The sequence below is a fragment of the Emydura macquarii genome, unplaced genomic scaffold, assembly GCF_026122565.2.
Source record: "Emydura macquarii macquarii isolate MOO-44397 ecotype Brisbane River unplaced genomic scaffold, CSIRO-AGI_Emac_v2 contig_3345, whole genome shotgun sequence".
In the NCBI taxonomy this organism is placed as follows: Eukaryota; Metazoa; Chordata; order Testudines; family Chelidae; genus Emydura; species Emydura macquarii.
This window is the reverse complement of record NW_027133482.1, coordinates 1,847,591-1,871,691: the sequence shown is the minus strand read 5'-3', so window position 1 is coordinate 1,871,691 and position 24,101 is coordinate 1,847,591. Positions and strand designations below refer to the sequence as shown.

The 24,101-nt window shown below is 41.3% G+C and overlaps 1 protein-coding gene across 2 annotated transcripts in view; it reads left to right on the top strand.

Moving 5' to 3' along the window:
* DDRGK1 (DDRGK domain containing 1) overlaps window positions 1–22,933 on the top strand; it is a 54,202-nt gene extending 31,269 nt beyond the window's left edge. The window contains exons 3-9 of one of the 2 annotated variants that reach the window (XM_067533539.1): window positions 1,149–1,255; window positions 3,633–3,734; window positions 10,487–10,609; window positions 13,084–13,122; window positions 19,240–19,296; window positions 20,610–20,658; window positions 22,681–22,933. In XM_067533539.1, the coding sequence (XP_067389640.1) occupies window positions 1,149–1,255; window positions 3,633–3,734; window positions 10,487–10,609; window positions 13,084–13,122; window positions 19,240–19,296; window positions 20,610–20,658; window positions 22,681–22,853 (650 nt within the window). In that variant the 3' untranslated portion in view covers window positions 22,854–22,933. The remainder of the gene's footprint in view (window positions 1–1,148; window positions 1,256–3,632; window positions 3,735–10,486; window positions 10,610–13,083; window positions 13,123–19,239; window positions 19,297–20,609; window positions 20,659–22,680) is intronic. The other variant, XM_067533540.1, reaches the window with a different exon arrangement.
* The last annotated feature ends 1,168 nt before the right edge of the window (window positions 22,934–24,101 follow it).

Sequence of the window (24,101 nt, the reverse complement as noted above, 5' to 3'; positions counted from 1 at the left end):
AAAAAAAAAAAAAGGGGGGGGGGGGGACATTAAAGCAAATATTGCAAAACTGGAAGCAAAATCACAAGAATTGACAACACTGTTTTGAGCAGCCCAGCTGATCTCCGAGTTTGGTAGATCCAAGTCAATACCTGGCATAATCGCACCATGATGTGCATAACTCTTCACATATACATAGGGTCATGAGGTCGCTCTCACAAGGATCTTGCAGTCCAGGACTCCAGTGCTGCAGCTGGATTTGAGCATGTGGCCCTTTACGCCATACAGAGAACCAATGACTCTCTTCTTGAGTACAAGGGTCAGTCTACTCTGCTTGTGTTACAGGATTGGGGCCCAACTTAGACAGGTGAATAAGCAATAAGACCAAACACATGGCGTGTGAAGAAACAAGGGGACAGAATATATTCTGGGCAGGACGCATTCTCTTTCAAAGATGGCAGCTCATTGATCGCATGATCAGCAAAGGTTTAGGTGTGCGAAACGCACTCACATTTGCATATGTAACTTGCACATTAAATTATCACCTTCCACAGTTGCAGAAATTGGACTTGCAAATGACCAGTTTCGTTTGCTTGTGCCGTTGCTGCGGCTGTGCGTGCAGGCTATTAAATATCAAGCCCATGATTTGCATTATGTTCCTTGAAGGGTTTTATATTTTTTCTTTAAAGGTCAGACATGGGGGCTGATAGGCAGCTTCCCGGTGTAGATTACTGATAGATAGCAAACCTTCTCTAAATGCCATCTTTAAAATGAACATCATTGTTGCACTAGACTTGAAGGTAACAGGAAAACAAAATCCCTGCAGCTGGATGTTAAATTGTAAAAGTGTGTGTGTGTAATACTTGACTTTGTGCATATGTAATAAAAATTACCTTTAAATGTGGAAAGCAGGAAATGATGATGATAAACAGTCTGTCTTCAAAGGATCCAGTAAAGTTTACCTCTGACTTCACCATACACACCTGCCTTATAAATCTATTTTGTGGATTTGGCAGCCTCTTGTGAATGTCTTTTTTTTTTTTTTTTTCCTTTTTACTTGTCAGATATTTGTCTGTCTTCTCATCTGCAGCTCCTCTCTCTTCGGAAGCAGGGAATCCAACTTTCCGAGAGCTCTAAATGTTCTTTGTCTCTTTAATGCAATGTTGCAGAGGAAGACGATGGAGATGAAGCTGCAGAATTTCAGTCATCTGGAAAAATCGGAGCAAAGAAACAGAGGAAACTAGAAGAGAAACAAGCCAGAAAAGCCCAGAGAGAGGTGAGAGTTTCCTGCCATGTCTAAAGCACAAAGCAAAGGGCAGGTGATCGCTGACCCAGAAGGGGCAGGAGTTGTAGTTTTGGTCAGAACAGCTGGGAGTTTTTTATTTAAAACAAAAAAACAACCCTGCTTTGTCTCAGAAGTGCCACCCCCCCAATCATTCTGAGGTTCTATAAAAGTGGCTGACAGTTGTGATTGCACATTTTGTATTGGCATGTTGATAACAATATCCATTTTCGGTCATCTGAGTCACACATCCCTTTGAATATGCACCCACGGCCCAAATTATATTAGTTTCGTGATGCAGAAGTTTCTATGCCCCAAGCATACTGCAAAGTGTATTGAAATGTATGAAGACCTTCTCCATGGTGCCCATCCCTGCAGCATCACACAAGGAACCTTGCGGGCTGGCAGGCTGTTTCCGAAACCCACTAAAGGGAGCATAGGGCTTGCCTTTACTACAGCCTCAAGTCTTGTAGTAGCAGCCATGGGATGTCTGTGCAGTGTTCCATGGCTGTCTATATGGGGAGTGTTTCACTCCCTCCACCACCCTCTGTGCTGGTTCTCCACGCACAGCCTTGTCTATCATTCCTTGGAGATTGGATGGAAATTTAGTGACAATGGCAAGCTCTGTCCTTGCAAAGCCCATTGAAGTATATGGGAGCTGAGCATTCACTCCTTAGGCCAGAATTCAGCAGAGAGCAAACAAAAACCTAGAAACCAGACATATCTTTGCTCTAAATATTCGTCCATTTCCCAAATGCTAGTTCTGCCTATTAAATTACCAGTTTAAACACTCTAGCTTTTTCAGTTACACTTGTTTAAATCCAGGGGTAACTAATCAGCAACAACAAACCCTCCTAAAGCACATTAGTGGATGATTCAAGTTTTTATACATTTTATACATTAATTTCTTTTTCCTGTTCTACTTTATTGGCCTGCAGTCTCTGTAACTTTGCAAAAGGTTGATGAAACTGCAACAAAGCTTTGTGTAACGGAGAAGATGCTAGCCACAGTACAGAGTGAACAAAATAATAGTAAGAGAGTTAAACAAGTCAGTTGGGCTGAAATTGACCTTTGCATGGGATCAACACAAAGCCACTCAAGTCCCACATGAGACCATAAAGTGGTGCCTAGGTCTTACGCGTAGGGATTAAATTTACCTTGGCTTGCAGTGGTGATGAGCACTATATATAGCATATATGGTAGCAAATACTACATGATTATATATAGACTTCCATTACAATCTTGTCTTCACTTGCTCATAACTTTAACCATGTTGATTTTTTACTTTCCATGCTTGATCTTTTATGGAAAGTTTGAGCAAAATCAGTTTACTTTTGAGTTAGAGAAGTGGTTTTTCAAACTGTGGGCCGCAGGCCTCGGGGTCCACAGACTAAGATTTCCAAAGCGGTCTGCACCTCCATTTGAAGTTGTTTTTTTTAGGGGTCTGCAAATGAAAAAAGGTTGAAAACCACTGAGTTAAATAAAGGGTGGGAGTGGACAGAGAAGAGGTCCTTTGTTCCATTTTAAAACAAGCTGATTTTTTTTCACACAGAACTCAAAACACCTGACCATTAAAGCTGAAACATTCCAGGTGGTATATTCTCACTGAGGATGTCTCCTGGCTACTTAATTTAAAAAACAAAAATTAGATAAAGTATTTTCTGGAATGGAGAGAGAGGGGAAATAATAAAAAAAAAAAAAAAAACAATATAAAGATTTTTTTAAGAAATCTAAATCATCCATTATGAATTATTTTTTTCTCTTTGGAACAATTTGTATGTATTGGGTATAACGACTGGTTATTTTGGGGGGAGGGGATGGGTGTTCTTGTATTTTAAGTTAAGTTTAATATTCCTAATAGTAAGATTTCCATTCTTTATCTAAGAGAGCAATATTTCCATTTTAACTAAAATAATATAAATGTAATTTAATTGTATGAATCTGCCATTCAGATTAATAAAAACAACGTTCAAGGTACATTTTAAAACGTAAAATTTTCACGTTTGCAAAGTTTGTTTTTTAGATTTAAAGTGAAGGGAAAAGTAATGACTGCATCACAGTATTCAAAAGCAAAGCTACACAAACAAGATAATACATGCATGTAATGGAGGTGGAAACTTTGACAAGAAAACTGATATTTTTAATCTCTGTAGGGATAATTTATAAACTGAGTAGAAGTACAAAAATTCTAAACAAACAAATGGAAAACCCTGATGATGACAAACTAGAATAGCTTCTCATTTTAAAAATATCTGTTGTGTATTTCTGGACACAAGAGTCCAGGAAACTGGTGAGAGATAACTGACTCTTTTAAAGTATGAGCCCAAAGATTGAGAGAGAATAATTTATGGCCTTTTTTTTTTTTTTTTAGGCTGAAGAAGCAGAGCGTGAGGAACGGAAAAAACTCGAGTCAAAGAGAGAGGAGGAAAGGCGGAAAGAAGAGGAGAGAATACGCCTTGAAGAAGAAAGACAGGTGGGACTTGACTTAGTTTTCAGATGGAATTTCTAAAGCAAATTTTGCCCTTCGTTACATCTTTAGTACAATGAGGGCTATATGCAGCCTTGAACTGAGATGTCTGCTGGCTTTAGGCACTATCAAATAAGCCTGTGACTTATGTTGCGTTACTACTTATATTACGATAGTGCCAGCACTCCTAACCAAGATCAGAGCCCTGTTGTGTGAAGTGCTTGATGGACATGGACCAGAGCCAGGGCCCGGGGCGCCAGGGCCAGGGTGTCCCTTCCTGCAGTCCCATCTCAAGGGAGCCATTTGCTGGCCTTTATAATTGCCAACTCCCTTCACAGCTGGGTCTGATAATTGATCAGAGCCTGCTGGTCCTTAAAGGGCAGACCCACTCTTTTACAGGGAGAATAAAATGGGGGTTAAAAATGGGGTAACTGTATACGCAAGTGCACATGTGCTGATAGAGAGGTGTTCCATGCACCACACTAGTTTTCAGGTCCTTCTACAAACTTTACATCAGAGGTCAAAGTATTTACCTATTTGACCCCTTCATCCTTCACAAGGGCCAAGGAGAGATGATGCTATTTGCAGACTGCCTAAGCTAGAATGTGCCGTTCGTAGAATTCCTTTTATTTATTTTTTTTAAATTAAGAACTTTAAGTTTCTGGTAAGCAATAATTTATGTCTAAAACCAGTTCTCGTGGGCAGCACACACAGTGTTCCTAGCCACTTACGTCAATTGAAAGATGGAAATGCAAAATTACTAAAGGTTTATGCAACCAGAGGTGGATTAGTCATGAATTAAAAAAGGGAGAGAGAGCATTTACTGAGTTCTCCAGCTCTGCGTTCTGGTGAGTGTTCTTGGTATTGACGCTTCTGTAGCAGAATTATAATCCCATAAAGCACAGTGAATTCAAAAATCAGTATTGAGAGGTTAGCTAAGAAATTGTAGTGAATCTTCCTAATATCCAGATCCTTGCCTCATCTCCATCCAGTTACTCCTGCAATTCAAGGTAGCAGAACCATCTGCACCTAGGGTTTTTGTGTTCTCATCAATTTTAAGGAAGATGTTTAGGAGCAGTGATGAAGGCAAATAGCAGAGTCATGGATGTGAAAGGGGTGTATTTTGCACATAGTTTTAATAACTGTTCATGTAATGTACATTCTAAGATGTGAGCCCACTATTTTTTTCACATGGACACTGTCCATGCCATAGGGACAACCATGACGTATACATGCAAGAGAAGTTATTTGAAGACTACTGTTCTCCAAAGGAATTAACAAACAGTAAAACTCAGTGAGCTAGCTGAGTTACCATTAGAATTTCTTCCTTTTTCATGTCTCTTGTGGAGAGCTTCCAAAAGAGATTTCCTTTCCATAAGTGTTGAGATTGACTTCCAGTAGGGGATGCTGTTCTTTCGGCCTGCCTAAAGAAGTTAGTTACACCTAAAACTAACAGCTATATTCTATCTAGTGATCCAGACAGTTTGATGGTCCAGGGAAGTTTGTTAAAAGGTAGGGTGATTCCTGATTAGGTTACCATAAAATCAATAACTGGATTTACTTGGTTATAGAGGCCCTTCAAAGTATTCACTTATAATCTCTTCTTGTCTGTTAACCCATTACTCAGACTAGTTTGAGACAGGCAGTTTAATGAAAATTGAGAATCTTAAAAACAAGTGAAACCCCAGAATCTCTGTTTTACCTTTTACAGGCAGATGGATAAATGCTGTCCATTCCTGCTGGGTAACTTTTGATAGCATTTCATAAGGCTTAGCTGCGAATGGGAACTGCTCTTTAATGGGAGTCGTGGTCACTAAAATCTCAAACTTCATGAGAAAATGAACTCACTGGTTCTGTTTTAAATGTAATTATATGTAGATAGATAGATAGATATAAATAAAATGTGGTTGCCCCTTGGCTGCAGTGTTGCAAACTGGAGAACGTATTTTTAAATTTTATAAGTTTCCTTTCCAGTGCTCTAGTGACCTGATTGGCCATGTCTGTGAAGAAGCTCCTTTATGATTGGTAGTTGCTTCAGCATTGCCTTATCCTGGGGATTTCCCTTTTGCTCTTGGAGTTTTTTGGTGGTGAAATGGTTTACCAACCGACACCTTATCAATGAGAACGGACTTCCTCAGATGTTGCAAAACAGCGACCTTCATGAGCAATCTGCAAAGCTTTTGTGTAAAGAGCTTGCGTTTCTGTGCACAGGGATTTTCTATATTTCACTCTTTACAGCACCGGCAAATCGAGTTTGAAAAATGTCATATAATGTGTGTGACTGAGGCAGACGTAACTTCATATCTCACAGTAGGACAATGCTTGTCCTTTAACAAAATATTATATTGGAACAGGGTGTGTTGCCCAAAAGTAAATTGTCTTTGAAATGTGGCTTGTTGTAGTATAAATAGGACCAAGGTTTGCTCCTCTTCCATTGAGCTAGTTGTAATTGAACCATTGCACGATTGGGGTGTTAGCATCAGCGTTACAAATAATAAACCAACGCCGTATTGCACAGACAAGGCTGTGGCCAAAATTTCTGGGTGCCTAAAGTTAGGCTTCTAATGTCATATTTCAGCACATAAATAAAAATGGCCTGATTTTTTTTCCCAAGTTGCAGCAGCTCCCACTGACTCATTGGGGGTTTTGGGTGCTCATTGCTTCTGAAAAGTGGGCCATTTAGACTGTCTCCCCTAATTTGATATTTAAGCCCCTAATTTTAACCACCCAGCTTTGAAAAATTTGGCTTGTATTTTTATCATGGGTAGTGCTAGTGACATCTGGAAACCACTTAAACTTTGCACTTATGCTTTATTTTGTCAGCATAAACTTTAATTTTAAAAAATGCAGCTTTACTGTACAATTGCGGTGGGAGGCTGTATTAAAGACGTGTGTGCCTACGGAGTTCACTTGGACACTCACTAGCTAAGGTTGCAGTGTGGTTTCAGTTTGTCTATTTTCAAGCATTCATACATTTCTGAAGATTTCTCGTGGCAGGAAGGTAAATTTAACTGGAAAGTTTGAACAAAATTCCTTTAGTCCCTTATAGAGTTAGAGAGTTTTTAAAAATGGGTGCTGTGCATAAGCAGTGAAAATGTGAAATACAGAGGAACTCGGTTTGGGTTTCAAAAATATTTCTGTGGGCTTTGCCTGACTCCAAATCTGGTAATCCCTTCTGAGCCCCTTCCATCTCCCTGCAAATCCTGTACCATCAGGATGATAGACTAGATGATGATGATAAATAATACCTAATTCTTATATAGTGCTTTCCATCCATAGATCTCAGTGGTGTACAAAGGAGGTCAATATCATTATTCCTGCTTTACAGTTGGGGAAACTGAGGCACAGAGAGAGAAGTGACTTGTCTGAGGGTCTCTTAGGAGGCCAGTGGCAGAGTTGGGAACTAAACCCAGGTCTTCCAAGTGCCAGTCCAGTGCTCTGACCACTCGGCCAAGTTGCCTTCAGGCTTCATTTCAACTTAAATAGTTTGCTGAGGCTATCGAGGTGCTGTACAAAAATCTCTGAAGCCATTAGCCCACTGCCTAGCAAAGTGTTTAATGTGTCCTCGCAGATGCACAGCAAGTGACTGCGTGTGGGACTGGTACAACATGAGGGGTTACATTCTTTGAGGGAGTGTGAATTTATACTAGGATTTGAGAGACTTAACTTTGAGGGGGAGGAAGGTTTAAATACTTCACAGGAAGGATTGGAATTGATCAGAAGAAATTATTTACATTTGTAAAGAGCCCGGACATTGGGCAATGCTGAGGCGTAAGATACAACGGCTTCACAGCACAGATACACACAAAAAAAGTCACCACCACCAAGGTAAGCAGCAACAGCAGTTACCAAATTTCCTTAGTGCTGGGATTTCCCCACTCCCCACCCATCCTTTAAGGGAGACGGCCAGACTGCTCTCTCTCTCCTGTATGCTCCCTGCAGCTTCACTTGAGAGCAATAGAATCCGAGATCAGGCCGAAATAAATAACGTAACCGTATTTTGCCTTTTCCAGAGGTTTCATTCCACTTCCCTCCCACAGGCTTCCGGGAACACTTTCGCTGATTGCCTTGCGTTTCTTAAATCCTTAGGAGTGAGTCCTCATTCCACACTTTCCACACAGGTGCTGCAGTGCTTGTTGATGTGAAAGAAGAATACAAAGACAATAATAAGAGAGCCAGGTGAAAATAAATCTGTTAATGTAATAGACAAGACTGCCTCACTAATTTTTTCCCCCATCTCCCGTCTCTGCTGTTTGTTGCCTATCTTAGAGCATTTATTTGTACACAAGCTCCTCTCTTATCTCTGGGCCACTTTACAGTTCAGTTTTGTCCTCAGTTTTGATTGTGGTTAAATTTACACCAAAGAAATGCATGAAGCAGCTGTGCAGGGAGTGGCTGGGTTTTTTTAAAAAATGTTCAATTTAGTTGGTCAAAAAAGCCTCTGGAAATCCAGTGTCCTGCACTAGGCTAAAAGTAACAAGTATTGAGGCTTGAAGACTAGCAGAAACTTCACTGTTGTTACTGAAGGTGCTTCTCAGACCCCCTGGAAATACTCTGCTGACCACAATATGAAAATTGTAGGTCTGAGAAATAAGTATAGGGCAGCTTGTAATGAGTGGCCAAGAAAAAAATGACTAGGGACCAAGAATGGTGCACTTTATCAGTCTCCTCGCACCAAGGTGTTTCCTGCAGTGTTTCGGACGTAGAGGTACTGACACTAACATTGTGGGAGACTTCAGTCCTACTGAAATCAGAGGCACAGCTCTTTAGGTGTGTGAGAGAGTAAGAGAGACTGGGTTGGTTGGTTTAGTTGTCAACCTCTTTTTAAAACAGGAAAATGATGTCTGATAGTTGTAAATAGGCCAGTTGTCTTTTGATTTTTGCAGAACAACAACCTGGAAATTTTCCACCAAAGGACTCTTCTACTCTTATCACTTCCCTTCAAAAATGTTGTCACATTTTTTTTCTGCTTCAAAATTCTATGTAGAGTTTGAGTTACAAGGGTGTAATAGACTCACAGAGAGGGACAGAGTTGTGAAGGACTCTGATTTTGTGTCTCAGTGATTTTTTTAGATCAAATTGGCTCAGTTTACAAGTGAAGAACAACTCTGAGAGCCAGTCTGTGTTCTTTCAGGCTCATTGATTGCTAATAATAAAGATTCTGCAACTGGACCTTAATTAATAACCTTCTTAGTGATGCAGGACCCAGAAAATAACCCCATTCACTCTGGAAAGCTGTGTTAAATCGGCAGGAATAAAAAGCAGCATTTTTTCCCATTTGACTCTGAATGCACAAAAGGATCAGATCTGTTAAGAAATGAGGTACTTTTTTTTTTTTTCCCAGTCACTTTTTTACCATAACTATACTTCAGGGCCGCAGTCCCACAAGTGACTGTGCCTGGTAATCTGATCAGGCAGTGCTGAGGCCTAAAATTATTTTTGGGCTGTCTGTTACTACACTGCAGACATATCCATGCTGTGTTCAAAGGGCCCGATCCTGTCTCTTGTAGGGTCTGGTCCCAAACAGGGTCCCTTAATACATGTTTGTGGATTAGGTTTCATGGTATGACCTCTCTTTATACACCAAAAAAAAAAAAAAAAAGTTTATTGATGTAATTGTTCAATTTCCCTCCCATTTAAGGAAGCAAGTGCTATATAATACTAGTGTCAGATAAATGCTGCATCATTATTTCAGTGTGGAATGAAGAGAACAGCTGGTCATTAGGAACAGGCATTGCAGAATTTTGCTTCAAAAATAGCTTAATGTAATGATGGTATTATTTCCTCCTGATAATATTAAGGAAAAATTCATGGAAAGCAGCAAAGTGGTGTGCTCTGAGCATGAAACCCCTGTAATCTCATCCTGGCTGTACCCCTGATTTTGTTGACTGGCCTAGGGCCAGTCACTTAACATGTGTGCCTCAGTTTTCCCATCTGTTAAATGGTTGTGATGCCTCCAGCACAGGGCTATTAGGAGATTTAATTACTGTTTGTACTCAGCTTTGAATATTTAAAATGCTTTATGAGGCACAAGTATTCTCAGTGACTACAAATGACTTAAAGGCAGCAGAATGCATAGCTTTTAGCTAACTAGAATGAACTGTTCACAGAAGAACTTCATTTTTCTCTCTATATGGCCACCTCTTATGTTCTGTTCCTAAAACAGGCAGCTAGTACAGCTCCTTGTATCCTTCACATATAACCAGTTCAGTGGCCTGCCATCAAAAAAATGTTTTTTTAATAGGCCTGATTCTTCTTCTCACACCTGTTTGACACCAGTGTAACTCCACTGACTTAATTAGTTACTCCTGTTTTACACTGATGTAAGTGAGAGCAGGATCAGAGTCAGTAACTGAAAATGGATAAGTTGCATCGATGTATGGTTTAGGGGCAGGGACTTCCTGTAGCTTGCACTGCAGAAGAAATACGTTCATGCAAATTGAGGAAGCAGTTTGCTATATAAAAGTGTCTTTCGCCCCTTTATCAGATCTTTTTCTGAGCCAGCACAAGAATGGCTCAACTAACTGAGACAACATGCATTAGACAATTATTGTATTAAAAGAATGGCAGAGGCAGAGCAGCTTGTGAAATTAATGATGCGATCAAGGGAGAGTTTAAAAGCTTCAGTTTTCAGAAAGTCTTTTTTCTGGCATGTCCCAGCGAATCCGATTGGCACATAGATGATAAAGGAAGGAGGTCCTCCATTAAACTAAACCTGGTTTGGGGAGGAATGAATTAATCACTTCATTTTTCTGCAGGAAGAGGAACAAAAGAAAGCAAAAGAAGAAAAGGAGCAGAGAGAGCATGAAGAGTACCTCAAGCTGAAGGAGAGTTTTGTAGTTGAAGAGGAGGGTGTTGAAGAAGCAATGACCGAGGAAGAGGTACGTTGTACTGTCACTGCAGCTAGAATTCCTAGCTTTCCACCCAGCTTCCTGAGTCTGAATAGATTCAGCTGTTTAAATTGTCCTGATTTCATTTTCTCATTATTTTTTTTTTTAAATGATAACTTAAAAAAAACCATCCAAACCATTCTGAATTTAGTCCTGGATGAGTTACTTCTAAAAATGACATTTGGATGGTGTGTGCTGAGAGCACAGAAGGATTTTTTTTGTCTTTAAATGACAGATCTTGTATATCGTAAATGTGAACTTAGAGCATTTACTGGAGAACATTATACTTCTTTATACCAACCTTTAGATTTAGAGATGAATGCAAAGGGGCAAATTCAGCTCACACCTCTGGAACTCCAAACCCCCTGTGAGGTTCCACTTGCGTAGAGCATGGCTGAATTAGCCTAGGAGTTCTGCAATCCAAATGTCTTCCTATGGTTAAAATCCTGCAATACAAGTGCAGAAAGTGCTGCTAGAAGGGCAGAATACAGTGAAAAAGAGCAATTCCGAAGACAGGGTTTGCTTCCAAAATAGCTGCTGCTGCTAACTATGTTATAAATCCAACTTCAGTGTCTGAGGGATTTAATTATCACTAAATCAGGGGAATGAAACTGAACTAAAGATGATTTTAAAAGTAATTTATTAAATGAAATATTAAAATACCCATATCTCTGATGTGGGGTGTTACTAGAACTGTACATTCTGCGTTGCAAGTGGCTGCTAATTCCTTATCACATGCATAGGACTGTAGCACTCTGTTATGGCTGCATATAAACATATATTTTTTGGGTATTTCACATAATGGTACATGACAATTTTTTTTAATACTGCCCCTGTGGAAGGCAAGATTCTCATTCTCAGCCCATCAGAGACTAAATCTTTTGTTTCTTTTAATTTTAATTGCTATAAAATAATGAATGGAATGGAGATCTCAAGCTCCAAATGTTTGCAGCTGAATGCTTTTGATTTTATCATAACATTTTTTTTTTTAAGTGTCAAAAGTTCAGTGAGGTGGCATCAGTGTAAATCAGAGCAGTAGTGGTGATATTCCCCCCCCCCCTCGGTCCAGCCACCCACTCTAAACTCCAGGAGCATTCTTCATCGTGTCTCTAAATTTGGACCAACATAAATCATGCCAGGTTAGTGATGGAGGGGAGTGGGGAAGAGAGAGTGGATTTTCAAAAGCATAAAGGGCATTTAGATGCCAAATTAGTTTGACTAGGGTGCCTATCTCCTATCAGTTCCTTTGAAAATCTCCCCTTACTGTGTCACTGGCATTTCTTAATTTGAGTCGTAGTGTCTTACAGCCGCAAATAGTGGTTAAAACTGACTGTTTCCATCTGTAAGTTACATGCGTGTTAAGCAGCTGCGCCCACTACACCACAGATGCTCTTGGAAGATCAGTTTACAGCTAAGACAAAATTGTCCCATTATCAGCTCCCTTTAAACAGGAATATAGAGATCTTGGTCACATTCATTTGTTCTTGGGAGGAAGAGAGGCAAAGGAATCTGCGGTGTACAAGCTTCTAGACCGGGAAAGTTTGTTGTATGTAAATGGGATCAGAAAGGGACTTTGCCCGATTAAGATAGCGGCGGGGGCCTTGTTCTCAACTTAAAATGTGCATATTTCAAATGCCTATTAAACAAAGACATTCCAAGATACACAGTGAAACAGGGCTGCTGTCACTGCTAACATGGAAGGCTATAAGCATTCTGCCTTGTGCTTTACGAGACATCCAGTATCCCGTTGGTAGTCGCATGCTCTGTCACTGATGATTGGTTACTAATAAATTCTAAGGCCAGCATCCTCCCGCTTGAGTGCCTAGAGTTAAGCACCTAAATCTGTAGTTAGGCAAATAATATTAATGACTTAATAATTTCCAGGGGTTCTGAGTACCAGCATCTTGCAAATTTTGGGTGTGCAGTGTCTTTGATGATCAGGTCACTTTTATGTAGACACCTGACTATGGGTTTAGGTGCCTAATTTTAGGATTCCAAGTTTTAAAAAATTTGGCTGCAGTCTCCTTGTGTGATAAATAGCACAGGCTAAATTCTGCCCTTCCATATATATGAGCAGCCTCTGATTGATATTACTCCATGCCCGGCCCTTCAGATCCAGAGGTCAAAATTGGTCCTCTGTGTTTGTAACTTCTTAGAAGGTGCAGACAACAACTTGGACTAAATGTTAATGTGGCGCACTGCCTGTGGTGTAGACAAAAAGAAGATAGCAATTGGATATTTTCACTGTAGTTGGACAGATATAAATCAATGTAAATCCATAGATGATATCAACTCCAGATTTACACTGGTGCAACAAATGAGAATCTGTCCCTTCGTGGTTGCATACAATGCCTTGAAAGCTTAAGAGTCTATTTTATAATCCTTGTTTTCCCATCAATTTGCAGACACATTTGATTTGATTTCTATTCATTTGAATTAGTAACTATTTTCCTTGCTGTATCCAGTCCCATAGCTTTCTAACGGAATTTCTCAACTACATTAAGGTAAGCTGCCATTCCTCTTTCTTTATTACCAGTGTGTTTTCCTTTTATTTATTATTTTATTTATTATAGAAACATTTCTTAGCAGATAACTGTGTGTGTAAAAAAGGAAACCCTTTCATTAATAACGAGGTGGATATTTAATTTAAAAAAAAAAAGTATCCAAGCGATCCATGGACTAGAACTACAGTGTCTTTGCTCTAGCAGCTCACAAATGTGGGAGTAGTTCGTCCTTCTCCCCTTATCTCGTGGCTATCTTTTGGCACTTGTACGCATGTTTATGGCTATTGTTGACTTCAGTGAGGGGTACACGTACACCCAGGAATTGAGTTGGTACGTTGGATATTGACATTAAAACTGTGGAAATATTTATGTCAAATTTTACTCCACTGGTTGCTTTGGGTTAATGTTCTAGATGTTCCAGTTTAAGGGGAACACTTGAGGAACATGTCATTTCTTTTTAGAAATGATCAATAATTGAACATTTTATTCCACCTTTAAAAGACCTTCATAAAAGTGTAGTCTGGAATGGGCATCACTTAAGTCTGTCTTCGGGTGTGTCTGCCCTGCAGCTGGAGGTGTAACTGGAGCACAGTTGCATACACCAAAGTTAGCTTTAATCTAGCTAGCTCAGATACCATCAGCATGGGCTAGCTGCCCGAGTGAATACCCAGGGCAGGCTTTTACAGCCAATGCTGCTGTGGCTTCACTGCTACTTGTACTTGTGCAAGCTAAATCATAGAAGATGAGGGTTGGCAGGGACATCAGGAGGTCATCTAGTCCAACCCCCTGCTCAAAGCAGGACCCACCGCAACTAAACCATCCCAGCCAGGGCTTTGTCAAGCCGGGCCTTAAAAACCTCTAAGGATGGAGATTCCACCACCTCCCTAGGTAACCCATTCCAGTGCTTCACCACCCTCCTAGTGAAAGAGTTTTTCCTAATATCCAACCTAGATACCCCCTCTCCCCCACTGCAACTTGAGACCATTGCTCCTTGTTCTGTCATCTGCCACCACTGAGAACAGCCTAGCTCCATCCTCCCTGGAACCCCCTTTCAGGTAGCTAAAGGCTGCTATCAAATCCCCCCCACTCTTCTCTTCCACAGACTAAATAAGCCTAGCTCCCTCAGCCTCTCCTCATAAGCCTTGTGCTCCAACGCCTTAATAATTTTTGTTGCCTTCTGCTTGACTCTCTCCAATTTGTCCACATTCTTTCTGTAGTGGGGGGCCCAAAACTGGACACACTACTCCAAATGTGGCCTCGCCAGTGCCGAAGAGAGGGAAATAATCACTTCTCTCAATCTGCTGGCAATGCAAATGCAGCCTGCTCGGGTGCTGAATTTCACCTCTGACTGCAGTGCAGACCTGCCCGTAGTCCTTACAGTTTACTTCTACTGTCTCAAATGGAAAAATTACTATATTAAAAAGAAAAAGTTTTGTACCTAGCAAGCTTCTTGGTGCCCATTCTGTAATGTGGTGATTGCCCTCAATTCACATAGAGGTTAGTGGTAGTTGAGGACACTGTGCAAGATTTGGCCCTGAGTTTGCAAATGTTTAGTGTACAGTATTGATTTTTTTTTTTTTAATTTCAATTCACTAGTTCCATTGCTGTTTAGTTCCCCTCCCCCCACCACCGAGTGAGAATGAGGATTACTGAATTTGTGTGGTATCTGTTGTACCACGTGCAGTTTTTTTTTTTGATCCTCTTGAAACACACAGTAAAGGTCACATAAACCTCTAACTTGATTTCGTTTCTTAACTGCTTGACTCTTGAGAAGTGTGGCAGTGTCTTAACCTTTAGAGGGGCGTTGTAGAAAGGTCATTCTGCCAGGTGTCACAAGCTTCCTTTTAAAGTATTGGTTAGCTGCATTTTTAAAGTTTGGGGTATTTGTGTTGATTCTCACTCTCCAATTAAAAATAGATGCCTTGACCGTTACATTTTGACTGCAGTGTACATGTTCTGTCTGAAACTGCAGAGACAATAACAGTGTGTGACTCTGAGACCTGAAAGTTAAGACAGCTTGGTTCATGTGAAACCATAAGCTGTCTTTCTCAGTGTAGTTCTCTAGTAGGTTTACTTATTTGTCTTGTGCATAATCAGCTGAAGGCAAATGCATTTATTAGTCCTATTTAGTCCAAACCCAACTTGATTTTAGGAACCACAGTCTCAGAATAACAATTGTCTAATGTACATGTGCGAAGTTTCATTACCATGCAAATCTCTCACATACCCAGGCACCTGGGAATCAGTATGGTTTATTCTAAATCTGACTTTATGGACTAGATTCAGATGTAGCTGACACCTCCCTAAATCCAGAGTTGTTAGTCGTTTTCCCACTCAGGGTGTGTCTTCCCTGCCGTATTAACTTAGGTGATTGACACCTGGGTCTGAGCATTTGCACTTGTTACTGGGTCCTCACTGGTGTTGCGCATACCTTGTAGTATGTCGCTAGAGGTTCTGGGGGTATGTCCCACAATGCTGCAGTAAGCTGAGCTGTGCTGATTCTTTGCCAGTGAATTGTGGGAAACAGTCTGTCCTCCTGGCCACTGTTGGAGAACTGTTGGCACTTGAGTGGTTTAGGCTGTGTCCTCACAGCAAAGATACCAGCCCAAGTGGAAGTAGGACCCGGACAGGCAGCTAGCTAGGGTTGAAAGCACCATTAAACGCAGATCAAAGCATTTTATGTGTGACGGGTATAGGACAACACCTGAGTAAGAACCTAAGTTTGCTCTCCAGTGAAGACAGATCCTCAAAGGGCAAAATTCTCTTTAGATTCTTACAGCAGGGTTGATATTCTGCTCCCCATTGAGGTCAATGGGAGGTCTGTGAAGGCAGGGAAAGCAGAATATTGGATTGCTTTGCATAGCTGAGAGGAGTATTTTGAAGGGGCCATATTGTGCCCTTGATTCACATGCCTTCTCTCATAGTCCACATGGACTTATGGGCATAATATGATCGTAAAGATGGATTCTGACCAAGTATTTTTAAGATCCTACCAAACTCCTTCGTGGGCCAAGAAAAGTCCAGGTTTTTTCTTAAACTACCATCAAATTACATTTAAAAAGACACACCTGGATAGCAACAGGCGGAAAAATCATGCCGTTTGCTCGCATTGAGGGTTTGCTGTTGGTGAAATCGGGAGGGGCACTTGGAGATCATATTACAGGATCTGATTCTGCAGCCATCCCAGAAAGCAAGAAATTTTGCCATGTGCTCTGGCCGGTTTGACTGTGTTGAAATAATTAGCAGTTGCCAAGGTCTCACTTCAGCATTTAAGCACATGCTTGGCTTTATTAGACATTTTATTTGAAGTCAGTGGGACTTAAGCTTAGTACTAAGCATGTGTGAAAGGCCCTGAATCAGAAAAACATCCCAATTCAGGAAGGGACTTAAGCATATGTATTGCTGAATAGGGATGGACAGCAGAATCGGGAGCATTATTTTCTTTAAAATTTTTAACTCTCCCTGTAACTTGAAAATATACTTGGTTTAGAGAAAAGACAAGGGCAACATATGATTCATCCTAGCTGGATATGTTGTTGCTTTTTGAGAAGCAATGATGTCTCTGCTGAAACGGTGCTAATCTGTCAGCATCAGTCTGAAAACCATTGTCACATGTTCTTAAAGAGCAGCCGATCCTCCAAAAAAAAAAATGTAATTTAACCTTTCTGTTGAGGGAGCTGTTCTGCCAGTGTCAGTTTTTGAGTGGAGACAGCTTACTTCATATTTTATTCTTAGGGATGTTTCACATGAAATGTAGACTCTCTTCTGTTCGTGTTTCTTTTTGGCGGGAGGAGTATTGGGTTTTTGTTTTTTCAGATTGGATTTATGAAGGACCCAAAAGGAGTTAGGCACCCAGATCCCCTTGAAATTAGATGGAGATTGAGCACCTACTTCCCTGAGGGCTCCTTTGAAAATCCCTTGGTTATTAAATTCACCTGCTGCTCCTTTGCCTCCTAAAGTCTCAGGCCTCTGTGACCTCGTGTGAAATCGGTGCCAAAAGTGTTTCCTTTTCCAAGCCAGCCAATTGTGATGTTACAAACTGGGGGTTCCGGCTTTTGTAAGAAAAGCAATAGAGCCGCTGCCTCTTCACAAGAAAAGCTGCTGCTTTTGGACCAGCTGGGCACTTCCCAAGAAGAATGACTCTGTGGGCCCAATCAGTACTTTACTGAGCAGTTGTTTGAAAGCTGAAGGGACGCTTGGGCCATGGGAAGTAGTCCCACCGGAGAAGGATGAGTGGGCAGACCGCTGCTGAAGTGGCCCAAAATGCAAAGAGAAGATGTGCACTTCCACCTCAGGCTGCGCCTCTGCCCCGTTAAACCATTCTCACTTGGACTCCCAGTTTCCAAACCTCCGAGCAACTTCGGATGGCTGCCAGTTTGTTTTTTAAAAATAACCTCTTGCAGAAATAACAAAGGCGGTTGGGGGATAAATCCTGAGTGCACATAGGCGCTCTCTCTCTCGGAAGCAAGGTCAAAATCCTGCTCCCATATTGACACGAACCCTGCTTGATTACAGTGGAATTCATTGTATAAATAATAGAACAGAATTGCCCCAGGTCAGCAAAGTGCTTAAGCACATGCCAACCTGTTGAAATTAATGGAACTTCAGCGTGTGGGGTTTTTTTTTAAGTTCATCACATGCTTAAGTGCTGCGCTGTGAATCAGGGCCTCGAGCTTCAATCATTGTATTTCTGCAAAAGATAGTCCTGATTTCCTAGAATACCACCCATGATAACCATTAACCTGAAAAGCTTCCAGTAGTCAGGGGATGACTGGTTTTGAGTGAATATTTAGCAAAGGGGCGGGCAGGGTTCTTTGGTTTTGTTTTTTCCCCTATCCTTTAAAATGAAGATGTGATGATCCATAGCAGTTCCCAGCTCTGAGAACTGAATTCCATGGACTGGTTTCAGTTCTGTATCTTCAGTCCATGGTAGTCAGTTCTCTAGCTTGGCTGTCTCTAACTTCACAACTAGTAAGTCTGGGGGGGTGTTTTTTTGGTTTTTTCCTTAATGAGAGTGAGCATGACTGTGTACAATCTGTCTGTTTCTCAGATGTCCATTCAAGTTAAAGTTGCTGTGACCTTAAATAAGTCAAAATATAAATGCTACCATTTCGGAAGTGTTCTGTCTAATTTAAAAGCTCTCTATGACTGCCTCCCCGTGATACTGCAAGGAATAATGGCGTAGAACCAAGAAAGAATAATACTGAGCACTTATATACCCCTTTATGTTTAAAGTTCCTTACAGGCATTAATGCTGCATTCAGATAGATGGGATATTAACTCATTTTACTGATGGGGAACCGAGGCATGGAGTGGTTGAGTTCCCATTTCACCACTGCATTGTACAACTCCAGTCTTCTTCTGTGTAATTCTCTGGGGTTACACCAGTGTAAGACTAGTATAAAGCAGTGGTGAATCAGATACTAAATTCCTTGACTAAAGGTAGAAAGGGAGTCAGTACCAAAGCCAGTCAGAAAATTCAAGAGTTCCTGGCTCCCGGTTCTGTCCTCTGTCCATATCGCACTGCCCCTCTGACAGAGCACTGGGAGTGCATCTATAATGCTGAGAAACTAGCTAAGAGATTAACTTACTCAGGAAGGTCACTAAGACAAGAACACTAGTGTTGGTAAAAAGCAGACAAACTACTGAAGAGCTTAGTACACTAGGAGGTCTGGCCCAACTCTCCATTTTTTTAAACAGGTAATTTCCAACATCCCAAATCGAAGTGAAAAGGAATAGCATTGTGCAAACTGGAAGCTTAAGTTAATAGTGGTGGGGAGAATTACACGTTGCAGGAAAAACATTCAGAGGCCTTTTATGAAGAGCTGCACATCAGTTGTCAAAACCGTGTTTCTCCTTATCTTGCCTCTTTAAAATAAGAGAGAGGCCGTAACAGATCCCCAGAAACACATTCAGTGCTTCATCTGCAGGTGGAGAAGAGCCTCTAATTTCTCTTTAAACCAAACTGATTGAAATAAATCATACAACTAGGAATTGTGAACTTGACATTCTAGTTTCTCTCCCACTAGATGCATTCTGAGTATTTCTGTGGCCAAACAGAGAAAAACCTAGTCCACGTACTCATCAGCTGCTTGTAACTCTTGTTTGTTTCCATAGAACGCAAAGGTGGTTCTGCTGGAGGACCTGGCTTCCCATTTGGGTTTAAGAACCCAGGTAAGCGTTACAAGCCACAACTAACACACAAAATGGCATGTTTGCATTAGGGGGTGGGGAGTGTTGGCAAATTGGGTAATTTCCATGCGAGTCTTGGTGGTGCTACTGAAAATACTTGGGTTTTGGCTGAAGATCAACAGAAGGGCCACCAAAAGGAATGAGCATTCATTGGAAGAGCCGTCCAGCCAATAACTTCATCAGCCATTGAGTCCTTGCCATGAAAGAGCATGCTCAGAATGTCTTGTACCCCAGCACTTATTGTTGGCAGCTGACGCTGTAATCCTAGCCTCCCTTTGTATCCACCACACTTGCATGCTCTCTCCTGATTTACCAGTTTGGAGTACTTTGGGTTAAAGTAAAAGATAGCTACAAGCTTGTTCATTATTGAATAGGGTGGAAGGAGCCCAGATGCATGGGAAAACGGCAACATAGGCCATACTGTTTTATGTACAGGAAAATAATAAATGTTAAGTATTTTGTCCCCAGACTCATTCCTTGCATTGTCCTCCCTCCCTGCCCCGCCTCCCCAGTTTCTACCATTCTAAATTATTTTTAAAAATGTTTTAAAATTGTTAAATGTTTTTAGTATATGTTTCTTATTTAAAAACAAGCAACCTCACCTCTGCAAAAACTGTAGAGAACCTTCCAAGGCAAATCATGACCCTATGCTTGTTCCTATTAGCCTCTGTTTCTCTTTCTCCCCGTCTGTTTGTCTCTTTTCTGTTCTGCCTTGGCTCTGTCTGCAGTCTGGGGAGAGGCCAAGTATTTGATTTGACTCTGACGTGCCTACCACACTTCAGCTGCTGTATAAATAATAAAAACCTATCTGGTCACATTGACTGTCCTAATGTAACCCTGGAGTTAGCCTTATATTAACAAATATATTTTCATTAATGTATTTGGGCCAGTTCCTCAGCTGGTGTAAATTGGGAAAGTTGCATGGTTTAGTCTTTTGTTTCTGCATACACACAACTTTCTTTTTTGATGCTCAAAAGACCTCTGTGCAATCCCATTCCATGAAATGTTTTAATCATACATCTCACATACTGATAACTTTGCAAGAAAAGCTTCTTGTGGGGAGGGAGCTATTTGCATACACTGGGTTACACAGGCTGACCGCATCCTGGCTAAGACAAAACCTTGTCCCGATAACAGGCTTTACACTCGCATTTTGTAGAAATGCTGATATGCATGTTTCACCTAAATATTCTGCACTCGAGAATAAGACGTGAAGCATATAATCTCTCTGATATGCCTCGAAATGTGAGATCTCTCTCCTTTTAACTGATTCTTTTTCCCGCCTCCCCCAACAGGATGCAATTAATAGAGTACAAGACCTGATGGCAGATGGAACTCTAACAGGTGACAGTGGAAACATTACGGGTTTCTGTCAGTTTGTTTAGTGAATTAATAGATGATGCAGAAAACGCACAGGACTCCTAAGCTAATTAGTAAGAATATGCTTTCTGTTTAATTTGTACTGTAATCACAGAGGACTCCTACTTGACAATCAATAGATACCCTAATTTCAGCTTTGAAACTTGATGGTTTAAAATGGACTGCCACCCTGAAGAGGCTCTCTAGCATTTTTGTACCTGGTTGTTGTGGTGGTATAGAATTAAAATAATGCACTCGAGATTAAATTCTCCCCCAGGCAGAGAGTCCACATCAAGGCCCGTGTATCCGTTTGAGTTCTGCTAAAGCACTCGAGCAGCAGACAGGCATTGCTGGGCTGCACAGGTGTGAGAGCTAAATTATTTTTGCAGTGAGAAAAAACTCCGCTGAGTCGTGTGGGTGGTTTACAGGTAGTTTGCACATCTGTTTTTATAAAACATCATCCCTAGAGCCTGGCAAAGGGACTGTAACAGGGCACTAGACCTTGGAATGCATACCCTTGTTTAGCGCTCTGGGGGCCTTTAAAAATGGGAGTGGGAGTTGTGGGTCACATACCTGCCCTTAGTCACGTGCCCTACAGGAAACTGCATCTATGGCTTCCTGCCTTTTGGACAGGAGAAGCAGACAGGAGAGGCCAGGGAAGGATGTGAGTGGGGGCTCTGCACACCTGTCAGTAGGAGACCTAAGAAGAAAACAGCTGAGAGAGCAGAGGCTGGCTTGGGGAAAGCCTCTTCATGGGCGCTATGATGCTCCAGAGACCAGGGCTAGACAAGACCCTGAGACTGTTAGGATTGCTTTGAATCTTTTGTTTCTAAGTTAATAAAGAAAAGCCGTAAGCAAAAACACAAAAAACCCATATCTGGAACTGCGCAGCTGTTTAGATGATGATTTCCCCTTCCTCAGCTGATGGAGTAGCCTACAAATTCTATTGACACATTGCCAGCCTCAAATCGAATCAGTTTTTTAAAAATGAAGTTAAAGTAGTTTCTAGTTCTACAAGTGTCCATTAGGAACTCAGCCCACGTTTGTCCTCATGTCCCTGTTTTTAAATTGGTGGATAGATATAGTCATGGAACTTGCAGGTATCATTCATTCCAGTCGTCATTTGACAGGTAGGGAAAGGTATTACCTACGTTCAAGGGAAAACTTCTGAGCTAAATTATCTGAAGGACAGAAGACGGTTTTCTCCAAGAGGGCTAGATAACACAGTGCTTCAAGCACTCGCCTTTTATTGCTGGCAACTTGGGCTACAGTTGTTCATGTGTTACTATCTTATTACAGTAAATACTAGCAGTACACTGCCTTGATCTTATTTATTATAGGTGTTATTCTATTGCCTCTCAGACTATTATTTATATTTGCATAGCTCCTCTGAGTCCCAGTCATGGATCAGGACCCCTTGTGCTAGGTGCTGTACAAACAGAGAACAAAATGATGGTCCCTGCCTTAGAGTTTACAATCAAAGTATAAAACAAGAGTTCCAACAGGTGGATACAGGGAGATAAGGGGTGCAAGGAAAAAATGAGACGGTATTGATCAGTATGACAGGCTGTGGTCTCGGCACTCCAGCAGCCTAATTGTTAAGTTTTTTGTAGGCATTTCAGCAAAGGCGTTTTAAGAAACGATTTGAAAGAGGATAATGAGGAGTCCCATTGCACTAGGCACTATACAAATACCAAGTAAGAAACACTCCCTGCACCCAAACCCCAGCACTGTAAATAGACAAGACAGACCACGTATGAGAGGGAGTGTTCCCAATGTCACACAGCAGGCTAATGGCAGAGTTGGGAATAGAACTCAGGTCTCCTTACTCCTGGTTCAGTGCCCCTGTCTGCTGGACCACACTGCCTCACTAATTCTGCAATTTAACCTGTGTACTGTAAATGAATGAATGTCCCCTGAATGAACTAAAGGTGTAGGGTCGTTAATATCTATTGGGTAACGTGGTTAGCTTGGAAGTATTGACTCCAGGTCACGTTTGTCTTCTAGGTGTGATCGATGACCGAGGAAAGTTGATCTACATCACTCCAGAGGAGATGGCGGCGGTGGCTCAGTTTATCAAACAGAAAGGACGAGTCTCCATTGCAGAACTGGCCCAAGCAAGCAATTCCCTGATCAATCTCCAACCTGAGAGCAGAGCAGTCACTCAGAGCGTGGCGTGATGATAATGCATTTCACGGTGTGGGAAGAACAGCAGTAGAGTAAATTCATTATCTGTAGGTCATTAAAAAAAATCCCTGTTGATTCACAACCATGAAAAAAGAGATGTGGTGATTACTTTTCAACATGAACTGCAAGACGTTAGCTGATGTTTTGCTTCTCAGTTGATGAGAGTAAATAAGAATAAAATGGAGCCAGGTCGTCTTCCCCTCTCTCCCTCGGAGGACACTAGAAAATAATCCAGGGCTAAACTACACTCTGGTGCATCTGTGGCTCCGTGATTTCAGTGACTTCTCTGGGGATGCATCAAAGGGAGGAATTTAGCCCCAAGTGCACAAAACTGAAAAGTTTGGGTGTGCTTTTTACTCTGAAAGCTCAAAAACCTGCATTGCTGTGAGCTGGAAGAGCTTGCTGGGTAATTGTATGCACCCTACCAATTATCCCATTTTGCTTCTAAATTCCCATGTCCATGTAGCATACAGTTGCTTTTGAAACTGCAGTTGGCATTACCCAGGCTAGCGACACAGCTGTACCAGGTTATACTCCCAGCTTTAAAATCTACTTGTGGGAGTGCTGGATACAGGCTGAAACAATAGATCTGTGTAGATAACGTTTGCAGATTTTACTGCGTTACCCAGAATTGATGTAGAAGATAAAAAGAAAACTATTAGAATTTTCTTCCTGTTCTGGTTTTACTGATACCGTTATACAAGGTGTAATCAGACCTCATCTGGACTACTGTGTGCAGTTCTGGTCTCCCATGTTTAAGAAAGATGAATTGAAACTGGAGCAGGTGCAGAGAAGGGCTACTAGGATGATCCGAGGAATGGAAAACCTGCCTTATGAGAGGAGGCTTAAAGAGCTTGGCTTGTTTAGCCTAACCAAAAGAAGGCTGAAGGGAGATATGATTGCTCTCTATAAATACCTCAGAGGGATAAATACCAGGAAGGGAGAGGAATTATTTAAGTTAATCACCAATGTGGACACAAGGACAAATTAATATAAACTGGCCATCAGGAAGTTTAGACTTTGAAATTAGATGAAGGTCTCTAACCATCAGGGGAGTGATGTGGGGGCAAGAAACCTAGGCAGCTTCAAGACTGAACTTGATAAATTTATGGAGGGGATGATATGATGGGAAATGTACAGGCAGCTACTCTGGGTGTAACAGATCAAAATCAGGGCCGTTCAGTGCATGCTTCCTTCTGCAGCTCTGCCTGTGTAACTTTGTCTAACGGAAAAAGGCCTGT